The sequence below is a fragment of the Salvia splendens genome, chromosome 12 (genome assembly GCF_004379255.2).
Source record: "Salvia splendens isolate huo1 chromosome 12, SspV2, whole genome shotgun sequence".
In the NCBI taxonomy this organism is placed as follows: Eukaryota; Viridiplantae; Streptophyta; class Magnoliopsida; order Lamiales; family Lamiaceae; genus Salvia; species Salvia splendens.
This window is the reverse complement of record NC_056043.1, coordinates 1,366,471-1,382,679: the sequence shown is the minus strand read 5'-3', so window position 1 is coordinate 1,382,679 and position 16,209 is coordinate 1,366,471. Positions and strand designations below refer to the sequence as shown.

At 34.9% G+C, this 16,209-nt stretch overlaps 2 protein-coding genes across 2 annotated transcripts; both read right to left on the bottom strand.

Moving 5' to 3' along the window:
- Positions 1 to 1,150: 1,150 nt before the first annotated feature.
- On the bottom strand, positions 1,151 to 5,779 carry LOC121757123 (probable serine/threonine-protein kinase At1g54610). Its single transcript, XM_042152617.1, has 8 exons — positions 4,682 to 5,779; positions 3,766 to 4,050; positions 3,367 to 3,678; positions 3,028 to 3,255; positions 2,828 to 2,928; positions 2,597 to 2,711; positions 1,824 to 2,255; positions 1,151 to 1,713 (listed from the first exon to the last, which is right to left on the bottom strand). Exons 1-8 carry the CDS (start codon positions 5,087 to 5,089, stop codon positions 1,501 to 1,503), a joined length of 2,094 nt encoding a protein of 697 aa, XP_042008551.1. The 5' UTR covers positions 5,090 to 5,779; the 3' UTR covers positions 1,151 to 1,500.
- Positions 5,780 to 9,996: 4,217 nt separating this feature from the next.
- On the bottom strand, positions 9,997 to 13,133 carry LOC121757124 (mannan endo-1,4-beta-mannosidase 2-like). Its single transcript, XM_042152618.1, has 5 exons — positions 12,341 to 13,133; positions 11,503 to 11,700; positions 11,024 to 11,146; positions 10,724 to 10,935; positions 9,997 to 10,542 (listed from the first exon to the last, which is right to left on the bottom strand). Exons 1-5 carry the CDS (start codon positions 12,710 to 12,712, stop codon positions 10,134 to 10,136), a joined length of 1,314 nt encoding a protein of 437 aa, XP_042008552.1. The 5' UTR covers positions 12,713 to 13,133; the 3' UTR covers positions 9,997 to 10,133.
- Between the last annotated feature and the right edge of the window lie 3,076 nt (positions 13,134 to 16,209).

The following is a 16,209-nucleotide window of genomic DNA, read 5'->3' as shown; positions in this document are numbered from 1 at the left end:
CCCTCCTCTCACCCAAGATTCGGGCGTTCCGAGTGGCTACCGGCCATACCCAATCGACGATCAAGGTGCCTCCAAAAACAATTGGGGTTGGTGCCGCCGGATGCGTAGTCTTCCTCGGGTTATATTAGCCAATAATTATGTAATTTTTAATTTTTAGGAGTTTAATTATGTAATTTTTAATTTTTAGTATTTTAATTATGTAATTTTTAATTTTTAGGATTTTAATTATGTCTTTTTATTTTATTTGTAATTTGTAATTTTTATTGTGGTTTTTTTAATGAATTTTAGTATTATGAAAATGTTGTTGTGTAATTGAATTTTATATTAATTGTGCTCGTCCTTGCGGAAGAGCACAGTTGTGGGTGTTGTGCTCTTGCCAGAGAGCAGGCATGAATAGTACCGCCCGGGCCCACAACCGTGCCGCTGGCAAGAGCACGGTTGTGGATGCTCTAACTTGTGTGCATCCATATATGTCAATCGCCATCACGCAGCAACTCTCTCCACTAATTATGAAATTCTAAAATCAACCAAACACAAAAGTCTAACTTAATAGTTACATATATTTGAAATCGAAATAATTGGGCTTGACTTTTGAATTTAGATTAGTTGAAGTTGCAATTATTTATTTATTTATTTCGAAGTTAGAGAGTTGATGGAGATAATGCATATCCACCACCAAATAGTGCTACATTTAGTGCGTAGTTGTCGAATTTAATATACCAAAATTTTCAAATTAAAAAATACACATACAAATGTATGTGACCTTTTCTTTCTCTATATAAATGTGAATGAATATAAGTCAATGAGCGTGAAATGACAGCTACACTGAATTTGGTATCCCATTGTTATCACTTTATATATTAATATAAGTGGATTCGATTCAAACTCGAGATCTTTATCTTCAGACATTAATCATACATCATATATCATGTGCAATCTTTCGTGGCACAATCAATAAATTTATGTTGCAATTACAAAATATCTTCCCTATTTGATCATTTAGGATTCCATATCCGAAATTGCTATATAGTAACACACAACGGAAACCTTGACAAAATTAAGAAACGACTATCTTTCTTTTCGTATATGTATTGGCTTAGCAGTAGAGATGTTAACATCTAAACGAAAAATATCAAATTCAAATCCGCCATGAAACAATTAGTAAAATTAATTTTGAAATTACAAAAAACACTAGAATCAAAATTGAACTAAGTTCTTAATTGCAACAAAATATGATCTCTAATTGAACAATCCAATCCCATCAAGAATAAGTAGAACTTGTTTGGTCTCTCTTCCTACTTCAAACAGAATCTAAAAAATGGCATCAAACACATGAATCAGTTCCTGCTCTTGATTTAGAGATTGGATCATTCTAAAAATATAGCAAAAAAAAGATTATTAAAAAAAACAATCTTCACAATCTGTACAAGATTTACATAGATGAAAGAAGCACTTACTATATGTATGAATATATATACGTATAGATTCCGACCGGCCGGCCTAGCCGGCGCTTTGATTCGAGACGTGCGTCTGTTTAGACGACGTTTGCGTCTCGTGAGGCCGAACTCTACCGGCCCTCGTCTTCTCGTGCCTCAAACGCCGAGCAGCTTCTTGGATCCGGCGATCGTGCTCTTTGAGCACCTGCTCTATGTTGTTCGATGGCGCGAGCAGAGGACCCGAGAAATGGATCTTTCTCTCCTTACTGTGCCCGTCCTAAGAAACGTGAATAGACGAGGATCGCGTTAGACGATAGCCGCTGATCGTATAAAACACAATTTATAGACAATTTTTCGCTATCGTAAGATAAACGAGCGTTTTCGTACCAAGACGGTTTCTTTTGCGTTGATTCGTCCGTAGTCGGCCTGGTGAGAACCCGGAGGAATTTGAGATTGCCGTCTCCTGTCGTGATTTCTCACGGCTTCCCCGAACGACTGTGAGAACCTGCCTGCTTGATTTGCAGCCTCGACGCGTTGGGGACCTAAACTGTTTCGGCATTCTGCGGGTGACAACCCGTTTCTGGTGGAAACGATGGAAATATCGTTGCTTTTCTTCCCGGACGACGTCCAGCTCACAGGTGGAGCAAGAGGGCCGGAATTAGAAATCACTCTCTCCCTAGGATTCGGCAGGTGATCTTTGCTCCTTTCGGATGGATCCTGTGCTCGTCCCGATTGATCCACTGCAAAGCCAGGAGCAGCGTCTTGCTTTTGAGTGTTGAAAAATTCGCTACGGCTCTTTGAGTCCACGTGGCCATGCCTCTGAGACACGATTCACAAAATCAGTAATCGATATAGAATGCGAATACCAAGAAAGTCGCCAACAGGCCAAAACTCGAGCCACCAAGAACCATTAACCTAACACAGCCTTTTACGTATTCACATATCTAAGTTTACGAGATTAGTTTCTAGAGAACGAACAATCTAGAGATCAGTACGCAAACATAGAAAGAATGAACATCACTGGTCATACAAATAGGATCGAGGTTTAACTGAAGTGTAACTAATCTACTAATGTCGAAGATTTAATCACGTTAGGCCGTGTGGTTTCGACTTCTCAAATGTAAGAGTAGTAATAAAGTCGTAAGGTGTCTCGAGCATACCGGCATTAATCTAGACAACTCAGCATTGGGATCGAGCCCTACCACACTTTGGAATTCTCTTGGTTTTTTAGAATCATTGTCACCCTTATGTCCCTTAGCTCCAGCAGCTCCTTTCCTGTCGAAAGACGGCCCAAACAACACAATCAATCAAGAACGAAAAGGGATGTATGTGCGCATAAGAACTTAAGCAAAAACCTTAAACGATTTGAACGAATAGATGTGAGCACAGACCTTCTCGCTTCCTCTTCTCTCTGTTTTGCATCGATCTCTTTGCTTGGAGGATATTTGGGCAAACTCGAAGGATCACACGGAATGGGAGATGTTTTGAAGAACTGTAGGAAATCATAGAATCAGTACGACACACTAAATTTTGGTTTCAAAAGAACACTTTATAAGAAAGCACGTCTCATCCAGAGAGAGAGAGAGGGCACCTCACTCTCGAGAGCACTAGCTGCAGTCCCTCGATCAGAAGGATCGACTGAGAGTAAGATCTCCATCAGCTTTACAGCAGCATCATGACGATCCTTAAAGGTATCAGCGATTCGTCGTCTGTAAGGCTGAATCGGCTTAAAGACCGGGGAATGAGGTAACTTCGATTTTTTCCAATAATCTTCAGAAGGCGAACCACAAAGCTTGAATATTTTATGCAGCTGCTCAACCTGCATATAGAAAATATCGATGAATAATGCAAATTCCTAAGCAACAAAGATTAATAACGTGTTGTCGAAGGTCTTAATAGAAGCAAATTCTTCAATTTATTGCGAAAATACCTCGGTTCTACCAGGCATGATGGGCTTGCCTGCGTACAATTCTCCGAGTATGCAGCCGGTACTCCATAAATCGACAGCAACTCCATACTGAGTCGCTCCGAGCAAGAGTTCAGGTGGCCGATACCATAAAGTCACGACGCGGCTTGTGAGGGGGATTTTGTTGTCAAAATAACTCGCCAAGCCAAAATCGGCGATCTTTAAGATCCCGTAATTGTTAATCAAGAGATTTGAACCCTTTATATCACGATGCAGGACACCCTTCCTATGACAGTAATCCAGCCCACTCAATAGCTGTTTCATGTAACACTTCACCTGAAACGAACAAGAAACAAACGAACATCAAAATAAGCAGATTCTTCCACTTAATGTCCCGTCATGATAAACAATCACGTTTATCACCTGTGGCTCTGAGAACTTGACGCCGGGTAGTGATGCAAGTCCGGTGAGATCATGCTCCATATACTCAAAGACGAGGTATAAACTCGAAGACGTTTTTGAAGTGACCAAGCCTTCCAGCTTGATAATGTTCGGGTGATCAAGCCTTCGCAAGATGAGAATCTCCCTTGCCATGAATTTCACGCTTTCTGGATCCATATTATCAAAACGCACTTTCTTCAGAGCCACGTATTTGTTAGTCAGGAGATCTCTGCCCTTATACACGCTACTGTAAGTCCCTTGACCAATCTGCAACAACAAAATGCTATCACACAAGAACCAAAACCAATCAAATCAAGGTAAAATACACACAGTCGAAACTATCATACATCCCAAAACACATATAACATCACAACTTCAAAGAAGATCAAAGAGAACCTTAAATCCAACATTTTTTAGCTATAATAGTTCATAAAATTAGCGAAATTCGACTACTTTCGTATTGAAGGAATGGCCAACATGATTCAATTAACATATTCAACATAACAATCTTTTCATCTCAGTCTTGCTAATCAACAAGAAATATCATCCACAAAATCTACGAAGAATGCACAAGCTATCACTGATTCACTATACAAAGTAAAAAATTAAGAAAAGTCATATGCCATCAACAATCTTGTCATCTCACTCTGATCATGTTATCAAATCACAAATCTTGTTGCTAAACAACCAGAAATATCATCCAAAAAATTGACAACGAACGCACAATCAACCATAAGGATAAGCTACACAAAGTCAAAAACTAAGAAGATCAAAAACAGATCACAATCCACCATTTATAGCAATAACAGTCAATAAAATTAGGCAATTCGTCCACTTTTACACTGAAAAAATGATCAAGATGATTCATTAAACAGATTAACACATCCAAATCATGTACCTTATCAAGCTTTTCAAAGGTATCAGCTTTCCGCGGAACCCATCCGCGGATTGCCTCCCCAGCCACCGCGACCAGCCAAGACGGCCACCCAGCCGCGACCTGCTCGCCCTCCACCGCGCTCGGGAGGCTCCCCATGTTGGGGAAATTCCCACCTAGTTCCTCACAGCTCCCCTTCCTCTGCTTCTCATAATAATCATCCCTCACCTTCCTAGACCCACTAACCTTCTTATCAATCATCTTCACATCACCACTCTCCAAATTCTCCTTCATCGAGAAACTCTGATTCCTCCTCGACGAAACCCCCATCGCCATACGAAGCTCAGACGCCTTCCTACTCAGCTCCCTCTGCTTCGGGCTCACCTCACTATCCTCAACCGCCGAAGACGGCTTCCCACAAACACAGCCCATTTTCCCCCAATTTCAAAATCAAATCAACAAAACCCTCTTCACAAGCTCAGAGAATCACCCCACAACAGAAACCCCATCAATTTTTCCCCCAATTTTGGTACATCCACTGAAATGAAATTCAATATCGAGACCAATTGAATTCAATTCAATTATCTAACCTAGAGCTTAAAGAACTGAGCTTTCCGCAATCCAAAGCAATAGAAAAGTGAAACGCCTAAAATTCCAATCCAATTTCTTCAATTGGACCTGAAATTGGGGGAGATATGTGATGATTAAGAAAATTCTTGGCAGTAAAAACGAGGACTTGGTCTAAAAACGCTACAATAATCTGCGCAATTATTGACTGTTCGACATGATCGTAGTGCGTATATATGTATATAATACTCACACAGACAAAAAAACAAAGGGGAAAAAGGTGAATAATATTCGATATTCCTTTTTGCAGGTAAAGTAATCTGCGATTGAAGCTCACAATTCAGTAAATTAAAATAATTTACAAAAAATACACAGAAATTGCTACTAATACTGAATCAATTTTACGACCCCACTTCGAGCACCATCGATGGGCCAAAATTCGATATTCGGAAATTAAAAATAAATTAAAAAAAGATAGAGAGAAGCAAGCCGGCGATTTCTCTCTCTAAAACTGGAAAAACAGCAGCTTTTTGGCTTAGTCAAGACGGCGTTGGATTCTCTCTCTAGTTTTTTTTAAAATCTTTTTATTATATTTATTTTACTCTTTTTATAGGGGACAGATATTCAATATTGTGCTATTTTTATCTTTTTGGGAAAGTTTTGTGTGTTTATTAAAGTAATAAAAATGAGTTAATATGAAAGTTGTTGAAATAGGTAAAATTTAAAGGTATATTGAAACTATATTTACTTTTATTTATGGACTTATCAATAGTGCTATTAATGAACAAATGCCAAATTTTAATGGAATTCTAGAATATCTATGATACGTGAAACATATTATAAAGTTGTTTCACGTTATATCAGGCAACGGCGTAAATATTCTGAAAATCGAGAAGGAAATTGTGGGCATTAACGATAAAAATTGAATATTGTGTACCAATTTGATTTATATTAAGTGTGACATTATTGAAAATATTTAATATAATGATATTTTCGTTAAAAAATATTCCATTCTCCAATTTTTGTAGATAGCATTCACTTCAAAAATATATACTCTAGTAAATTTCTTGCAAATTATTGAATTGGATATTTTCCCCTCAAATGGGAGTCTTTGAGTCAAAAGGCCAAACACAAAATTTTATTCTCTACATTTAATGAATCAACCATAGAAAATTGACGACGTTTCAATCTATCCCACTCATATTGGAAACAAGAGTGGATTTATTGGAAATTAATGCCACAATAGTGATTAATGAGTAATCAACTCATTATTATTAACATTAAACATTCTAGTCTTAAAGTCTAAACCTACCACTATCAAATAGGAAAACTAATTTTGGTATTAATAGTAACATCTTAGTTAATTATACTACTTAGTTATATATTATTACATGATAAGGAGATAACATTATTATCATTGAATAAGTACATTTTTCATGTTTGATTGCAATGTATAACCTCATGTATATTGTAACATATCATCACTGTGACTATAATGTCTTTATATGATCAAAGTTGTAATTAATTAAGAATTGATAATATCTTATAATAAATTCGGCCAAACAACTATACCCACATTTACATTTAACAAACTAGTATTAATTAATTGTGTATTCCAACCTTTGTCTAAGGTAGTTAATTGTTTCAAACCCCCCTAATACTTTGATTCAACAATAAGACAAACTTTTAGCTGCTAAATTCCAAATATTGCCTTATTTATCTATTGCGTTTTATTAATTAAGACTGAGATTTCAAATTTGCTTCACTAATAGTTCTTATATATATACTTGTCTTTATCTAGTAAGTCGTTGAAGAGAAGTAAAGAAAAAAGTAGGTTTGGTGACACAATCACAATGTATCAACAAAATCAATACATATAGGGGGTGTTCGGTTGGCAAGATTAAATCTCATGATTAAATATGTATCATGTTTGGTTTATAAGATTGAACCCTTCAACTTAATCCTAGATGGATAGTCTCATGATAATTAGTCATTGCCTCCACCTCCAACTAAAATAATCTCACCACTTAATCCTAGATGGATAGTCTCATGATATTAGTCATGACAACCGAACGCCACCATAGTAAATTATTTAAATTTATGTTTAGGAAAATCAATTCCTTGTTCATGGGTAAAATAAAAAGGAACAAAAATAAGTAGTAAGAAACATCATCATTCAAAATCCTAAAAAATCAACATTGAAAACAAGACTTTGTTTTTTTGTTTTTTTTTCATCAAGTAACCAAACTTGTATTTTCTTGATCAACTTATGCTTGATCGTACATATTTGACATTCTAGACATATAAATATTTGAACAATTCAAAGCTCTAATTGTTTTCTGCCATTTGGGACATATGTAGCACTATCATAGATAAAATAATGATAATAGTATATTTATATTTATTTTAAAACATAATTGTCCAATTTATGACAAAATATTCAAGAGTGTGGGGGCTGCAATTGTTGAGGGTTTCATGGCATAAATATGAAGATAGCATCGAACTTATTTTCAGACTTTAATTAATTTTTTGTGTTTGGAAAATGAATTTCTTTGCTGGCTGACATGTGCTCTGTATGGATAAAACGACTCCACATTGGCTATAAAGTAACCATCTCCTTAAATTTTTGTGGCTTGGCATTATTCCTCACAAAATTATTTATTGCAATACCATATATTTTATATTTATGTATATATAGGATCGTATTAGAGTGAGACTGACAGTTATGGCATAAATAAAATTTATTCTAATACATTAGATCTAAAAATAATCAGTCCAGACCTAAAAACAATAGCGTTATACATATTGCTCAATATTATCATAAGGCTAACATCCCCAACTATTGGCGGACCCAAGTGGAGTGAGGAGGGAGTGGCTAAAGCTCTCAATGAAATAATTTTTTAAACTTTTTTCTATTAAATATATTTGAAATTTATTCAAATTTAATGTAAAATAGTGTAAAAGCCCTACATAAACTATCCAAAAACATACTTATGAATTTTTTTAGAAATTACAGCCTCGATCGATAATAATTTATGCATTCACTGTTGTCGTCAACTATAGCAAAATTAAAACGCAGCCAGGATTCGGGGGATGTGATTTCCTAGACATATCTTCACACGATCTCAACAACATTTGTCTACCCATTAGAACTATTTTCATTTTTTGATAATATTGTTTAAATATTGCAATGATATAAAATAAATAATGTAGTGATACATGATATCATCATGGTAAATATAATGACAACCCTATTTATAAGTTTTTTGCTTAGAGACTTTATTAATTGTAGGTTTGTAGACTTGTAGCTCATGCTCAAACGTATCCTCTACTCCAGCATGTATTAATGATTGCCATTGCTTCTCAATTTTATTTCCTTAATTTGTGGGGGGAATATTCTCTAATAATAGTATTTTAAGGATAATTCAATTAAATACATTTTTGTACAATATTTGATTTTTTTTAAAGGGTCAACATTTTAATATTTTAATGTTCGAACTAACCCAAATTTCGTTTGTTTTCTGGATCTATCACAATATTTTCTATCTGTATTACATTATAATAGTAAGAATTGGTAAATTCTACCGATAGTTATGCTGTGAAAGTCAATTTACAATCCTATATCGAATGTATGACACATAATTTTTAGGAAATGCATTTACAAAAATTCAATTATTATATTTTTTTTAAGAGGCAGTTTGATAAGATAAATAACTCATCTTTCTAGAAATAGTATGACCGAAAATAATCTAAAATGCATGTTGTTATAATTTTTGTTTATTTATCTTCAGTATCAAACTATTATTGAGAGGACGATTGAAACGGGGCAATGAGATTATGTTTGTTATTATTTTTTCTTTTTTTCGCTATATTTTAAATATTTTATTTATTTATATGAGGTTTCGTGGTTGAGCAGCTTTATAAAAGCAATGTTGATAAAATAGAAATATATTCTTTCAAGCTTTTTGAGGAAATAGTTGGCTGACCTAAAATAAACCTACTCGAACAACTTTCTTTCTTCATTTCTTGATGTTTAAAATGTAAAGAAATTAAAATACAAAATCACATGAATCACTTTGTTGAATGAATTCTATGATCTTAGACTCGTATCAAGTGTCGTTTGAGACAATTTTTGACATCAGATGAAAATAATTCGTAGTTTGGGATGCAATAAGAGAGCCCTCCGCGAGTCGCCTCATGGAGAGACGAAGGGATGAACGGGGCGCTGTGAGAGCCACCTCGCCCCTCGTCACTTACAAATTTTTTTTTTACTTTTACTAATTAGAATTGTGGATTTTAAGGGACGAGAGAAAATTGACGTTAGATCCCGATAAGGGGTGCCTAAGGAGCAATTAAGGAACCCGAGTCGCTGGTGGCGTAATTATAGAGTCTCGTATCAGACTGTCTGATGGGTCAAAATCCGTCACACCAATGGAGATTCAAATCCAAAAACTATCAAATACTAATAAAATTACTATTATAAATACAATTTTTAATTAGGTTATACACATTAGTTAGAAGTAGTTGTTGGATGATGCGTGAAGCTTAGAGTTTTTCCACATTATTGACATTTTCTTCCGCAATTTCAGCATTTCATTAAAATAATAATCCAATTTATAGAAACTAAATCAAACACTCTTTCTATACATTTAAAAAAAAAAGAATCAAACAATAACCACATCTAAATGTTTAGGGTTGGCCTACATGCCATGATTCCGTTCCGAGTTTGTCAGGAAAGTAAAGTTGTCTATCTCGATTGAGTAAAAAAGAAATACATATAAACCTTATGTTTTTCATTAATGAAATTATACATCTATGTGTAACACTCTTTTTATATTTTTTATTTTTTTCACCCTAAAATGAAAAAAATTGCAAAAAAACATATCAAAGGGAAGAAACTGTGGCTTTTCTATTTTCTTAGTGTGCACAATTTTCTCAAGTAATATAATTGTGTGGAGAGTGCACCTTGGATTCGCGCGAGCCTGCACGAGTGCTCAGCGAAGAGCTGATACGTCGACTGCCTCTTCCACGGGATGATCCCAAAGTCGTCATTGGAGTCCTCCATCCCTTCCACCAGGAACTGCCACACGAGGGATCCCGCTCCCGACTTGTTCTTCACTGCAGACTTGTACATTATGTCGAGAATCACTTTGTAGAACCTCTCGCGCTGAGCAGGGGTGAAGTCCGGATTCTCTGTGGATAGACCGAACTCTGTGAACATCACGGGCTTTTTCAGCTCCTTGTCCCCGTCTTCGATGTGGGAGATCATCCACTTGGAGACGAACCTTAGCTTGTATTCGAAATCCGGATTGTGTGTCCTGCAGAAGTGATCAACCAATTTTTACGTACATTACAAAATCGAGCTTTCAAGAGACACGGTTTTCGCTCTAACTTGTAACGTTTCTTTGATCAAATCGGATATTCATCAAACAAGAACACTAAATAAGCCGTACAATGACAAAATCGAGCTTTCAAAATTCATATGGAGGTAAAGCTCACCAGTGATCAGGGTAAATGTGAACGGATGCAAAATCGATAGTCGAGAGGTTTGAATTGCGAATGAAATCCGTGCCAACGTCAGATGCCCAGATCTCGGGATTGACAGTCGATCTTTTCCGACTTTTAGGTCCGTAGAATCCCTCAAGCCCCACTGTAAGCAGATGGTTCCTGTCGATTTCTTTTATGAAAGTCGACATTTCCTCGATCCAATCCTGCAGTTATATGAGATAACGATTTTTACCACATGGAGCAAAATTGAGTTCAAAGAAGCTCAACTCGAAGGGGAAGTCTCGGGTTTACCTGAAGTGTATCACCGGATTTATCAGTCATACAGCGGGGTTCGTTGATCAACTCCCATCCAAAGATAGTTGGATCGTCCCTGTACTCGATCCCGGTCAACGTGTTCCTCCTTGTTAGAACAGTCTGTCAAGAAAAGAGAAATTTAAAGGTGTTATCAAACGTACATCTATTATGTACGAGAAACGACAACCTAAGCACCTAATCTCGAAAGAAAAAAGGCGTTCAAGGTTGTCTTTCAATTTCAATTTGCTCATCCAATATTGGAGATAAAACATCGATACCACCAAATGTGTTGATCAACGAGATTACATTAGATGTTTAACACACACGACCACATTTCGAGTAAAGGGATCTACTTTCGTCTATTTCACGATGCCCGCAGATTGTTATCGTGCTCAGAGAGTGAATTAGTGATCATATTCTAGACGCTAAGACGACACTTTCCAAGCACAAAGAAGGAGACAGAACGGCAAGAATACCTTAATGTAATGCTTAAAGTAGCGACGGATAGAAGGGTCATAAAAGAACGAATCGTTAGAAGAGCTTAACCCAACGCCTTCTTCCCACGCCCACTTGACATATTGCGTCTTTCCACCATAAGCTTGCAAGTTATTCACCAAGCACAGCATGAGCCTTATCCCGTATCTTCTTGATTCTGCGATAACATAATCCAACGCCTGCGACAAGAACAGAAGAATTGAACTTCTCAAGCAAGAACAGAGCAAATAACTCAAACAGGAAACAGAAATGCAAACTTCAAGCAAGAGATGTACAACTGACTCCTCATCCAAATGATACGATCACCACACGAGTATAAACTATTTGCAAGCGAAGCTCCAAAAAATCGAGACAAAGACTAGAACCACTACACTGGATAGCGTTCAATTACCAAGAAACCGATATTTACACTCTACTATTCATCATAATCATTATACGAGCATACACTATTAACAAACGAAGCCCAACAAAACAATCAAGACAAAGACTAGAACCACTGCATAAGCCAGTGCTTACCAAGAAACCGAGATTCACACTCTACTACTCATCATAATCATCACACAAGTATAAACTATTCGCAAACGAAGCTCAACAAAACAACCAAGATAAAGACTAAAACCACTCAACCACTCCATTAAACAATGTTCAATCAGCAAAAAACCAAGATTCACACTACATACGAGTATAAACTATCAATAAACGAAGCTCCATTCAAGAATCAAGATAAACATCAATATCAAGTAGTCTTCAAATCCAATCACCAAGAAAACAACAACATCAGCAATCATTCCAATTCCAACAACACACAAAAACACTTACCCTAAACACCCTCTCATCGAATCGACCCGGTGTAATTTGAAGAGCATTATACTCCCCATCATTAAAAGCCCAAGTCCTACACACAGTGAGCCCCATCCTCGCACCAGTCTGCAGCATCTCCCTAACCTTCCCTCTCCTAAACTCATCAGCAGCATGATCCATCATCCAGTAAGAATTCCACCCATTGAAATAGAAGGGCATCCCATCCACCACAAACTGAGTCCCATTCCTCTCCACAAAGCTCCACTTCCCATCCCCATGAATGTTGATCCACAAATCCCCAAACGACAAGTATATAAAAGCCACACACGATGCAAAGGCAACAATAGGGTAAAGCATCCCATTCCCACCAAACATCCTGCTCTTAACCATCAATTTAGACACTCCCACAAACAAAAAGAAGCTAAAAATCGAATCTTTAACCACTAAATCAAGAATTATCGCTAATTTATGGATGATTTTGATCTGTTCTCACTGAATCTTTAGCTTCTAGATGAAGACCAGATCCCCTTCTGCCCCAAGTTCAAATAATTAAATCAAAATCAATGAGCCTTCAAATTTCAGTTACCCAAAATAGTAACTGAAACGTGAGACTAATTGCAGAAAAAAGATCACTGTGTGTATGTGTGTGTGTGATTAATCTGCATCCCTTCAATCACTGCAGTTGAAGGAGATGTGAGAGAGAAATTGGGGGAAATCGAGCTTATATATACTATAAAGCAATGTGGAAAAGAAAAAATCTTTAATGAAGACGACGGTGGAATGTTGGTATCAATTGCATTTGCCAGATTAGATCTGGGATCATAATTTTAGACTTTTATTGAGATTTAATAATCATTATTACACTCATCATTCCATTTTTTTAAGGCCATTTCTCCATTTTTAATATTTTTTTTCATTCTATTTACCTATTTTATTAGTAGTACTTTATTTTTCTGTGGATATAGAAAAAAACTAATAATAGTACATTTTCTATATTTTAATTAAAAATATATTTTTGCATTATTTAGGTCATCAATAAAGGCTTTGTGAATTCATATGGAGTAATATTATAACATGTTTATTTAATAGATTCTAATCGGCAGAATTTCAAAATCTTAGATTACAAATATAAAGTACAAATTTAAATTGGCCTCTTTCATTTCTCTATTTTGCAAACTAATTTACAATCCATCCAAAATAAATATTGACTATTAACAGTAAGAAATGCCTAGAATTCATAGTTTTCACAGTATTATTTAATTATATTTATTACTTTAATGATTTATATTTTGAACTTTTTAAATTCTAAACTTGTGGGATTCACCTTGAAAAGATGCCTCTGTCTCATGTCATGGTGACCTTTTGAGACTTTTGTGCATAGATTTTGGTGCAGTGTCAAATTAGGACAACATAAACAATTTAGTTGAGTCTTCTGCCCATGTGCAGTGGCACTAAATTAGGTAGTAAACTAAATTAATTCATTTTCATCACCCAACATTTTCTTCCTTTTTGTCATCTTATTTGTTTGGATCTTTGCTTTGTTTCTAACCAATTTCAAGTTGATGAAAATCTCCATCATCACATGTTTGGTGATGAAGTGAGTGAGACTGACTGTTTCTTCAAGCATACTTGATTTCTATTGTGAAATGATATTAGGGCATTAGCAACGTCGGCTCGTTAGGTGGCGAGGTGGTGTGGCGGGACGAGAAGCTTGACTAGAGGGAAAGTCATCGAAATGGCGCGTGTGTGTTTTGTGTAAATGGATGAATAAAGTTTGAGTTGTGGATGTTAAAAGATGAGTAAAGAATGACGAAAAAAAGTAAGTGGGGCCAACTTAAGGATGACTAAAGATTGTCTTATAGTCTTATTCAGTGTCGGACACTTTAAAGAACGACAAGGGGCTTAAGCCTCTACCATGTGTTTTCGTATATTTTTAATTGTTAAAATCAGTTGAAAAAATCGACGCCACTAAAGACGGTGTTGAGTCCAAACCATCAGATTCATAGGCTGAGGATGAGCTAGGAAAAAAACTAAAAAGATAAGAAGAGGAGAATGAAAATGACAACTAATGGGTTGTACAATGAAAAAAAGAATTAAATGTGATTTTATTCCTATTATTATTTTTATTTAGTTTTTTCTTTCTCTACTATTGTCGTAGCTCCTATCAAACAAAAGTAATGTGCCCACCCAAGGTACCATTGTTGATCCCTTTATATTTCTTGATTTATTTATTTCATCATTGATTATACAAAAGTATTCTTTTAGAATAACAATAATATTTTTGTTGTTGAGAAAAGATTCATGTATCTGATATTTGAGAATTGTGACAAAAGAATAATATGTAGAACATTGATAAGCTACACCTATTATGCATCACAAAGTGGATAGAAATAGAAATATAGTAACAAAATAAAATTGTCTTCTTCTGATTCACAAGACTAGCCAACAACATTTTCTGAACTGGCATTTGCTGGTTTATGGAGAATTATTGAGATTATGATTGCTCAGTTTTTTTGAATTTATTCGAAAATAGTGTTTATAAATGGTGGTTGTGTTGGATATATATGAAGGCTTTTTGCAAAATTAAATATTGAGAAAAGCAACTCACTCGAATTTTTACAATAGACACACTGATTTATTTAAACAATAAATTAGCTTCTTTTATTTAAAAAATTCAACAAAAAACCCAGTCTAAAATCGTATAGTGATATTTAGTCAAACATTTAGGTAACCTATTTTTATGCTATTATTAATATATATAAATGTTTTAGATTTTTTCTCAACCACTTTGCTAATCAGATTTCTAATCTAGCTGGTTTATTTAGAATTTGATTTGATTTGATTTGATTCGATTCATGAAAGTAATTAATGGGCAATTCATATTCTCATCTTTATGGATTTAAAGCTTGAATATGTCCATCAAATTTTACAGCATTCCACAATTCAATAATGTGGTCAACAAAAAATATACTGTAATTATTTAATTGTTACACCAATGCACGATAATTCCGCAATTGAACTAATTGTTTGATTAATCATTAATTAGGCAGACTATTCTTAAGTGGGGGCATTGGAACTAATTTATATTCTTTTATCCTTTGCTTTTCTAAATAAATTATTCGGTTAGAGGTCCTAAATATAATGTGATTAATTTCATGCAAATAGACTTTTTTACTCATTGTCAAGTGGGGGCATTCTATGTCATTATACCAATCAAAACTAATTAACCATCCTTACATAAAAGAACTAGTTAACTAATTAGCTATTTTTTGAATTTTGAAACTACTATGAATAAAATTGGATAAATGGTCATAAAAATCATGAAAGTTAATTGAATTTTGATGCAGATATAAATTTTCATTGTTTAATTAATGAATAGTGGGCTTATTAGTAAATTTTGAAGAAATAAATTACTTCAAATATTTATCATATTATCGCATGCTCAACTGCATAAAGGTATCTGAAGTTGAATATAAATATAATCACAGGCCCAGCCTGCATATTTTTAGCAAAATATATAAATCAAAACAGTTGTTTTTCAGTATATGTTAAAGAATAATAATTTCCACTTTAATTGGACAAATTGTAAAAAAAAAACATGAAGTTTACTCTAATTCTAGTTTGTTCCGCAACTTGATAATTAGTCAGAAAAATAGTGAATTTATTCTTAGTCATCTCATGATATTTCTTTTTGTGAAATTGTATTGGCTGTGTAAAATAATTGAGACTTAATTCAAAGTTCATAATTTTTTTCTGACAGATTTGCAAAATTGCAGGATGAACTAGAATTTGACATCCATATTTTATCCATGTCTATATTTATCATCATATAATAAAGAGTAAATGTCAAAACTGGTTCTGAATATATGCCTATTTTATGATTTTGA

Excerpts from the sequence above, each read along its gene's own strand:
- LOC121757123 (XM_042152617.1), bottom strand. The coding sequence starts at position 5,089 with ATGGGCTGTGTTTGTGGGAAGCCGTCTTCGGCGGTTGAGGATAGTGAG. Across the intron at positions 2,929-3,027 it reads CTAGTGCTCTCGAGAGTGAG|TTCTTCAAAACATCTCCCAT; the intron begins GTGCCCTCTCTC and ends GATTTCCTACAG. Across the intron at positions 1,714-1,823 it reads ACGCAAAAGAAACCGTCTTG|GACGGGCACAGTAAGGAGAG; the intron begins GTACGAAAACGC and ends CACGTTTCTTAG.
- LOC121757124 (XM_042152618.1), bottom strand. The coding sequence starts at position 12,712 with ATGGTTAAGAGCAGGATGTTTGGTGGGAATGGGATGCTTTACCCTATT. Across the intron at positions 11,701-12,340 it reads TCGATGAGAGGGTGTTTAGG|GCGTTGGATTATGTTATCGC; the intron begins GTAAGTGTTTTT and ends TTCTTGTCGCAG. Across the intron at positions 10,936-11,023 it reads AATCCGGTGATACACTTCAG|GATTGGATCGAGGAAATGTC; the intron begins GTAAACCCGAGA and ends ATATAACTGCAG.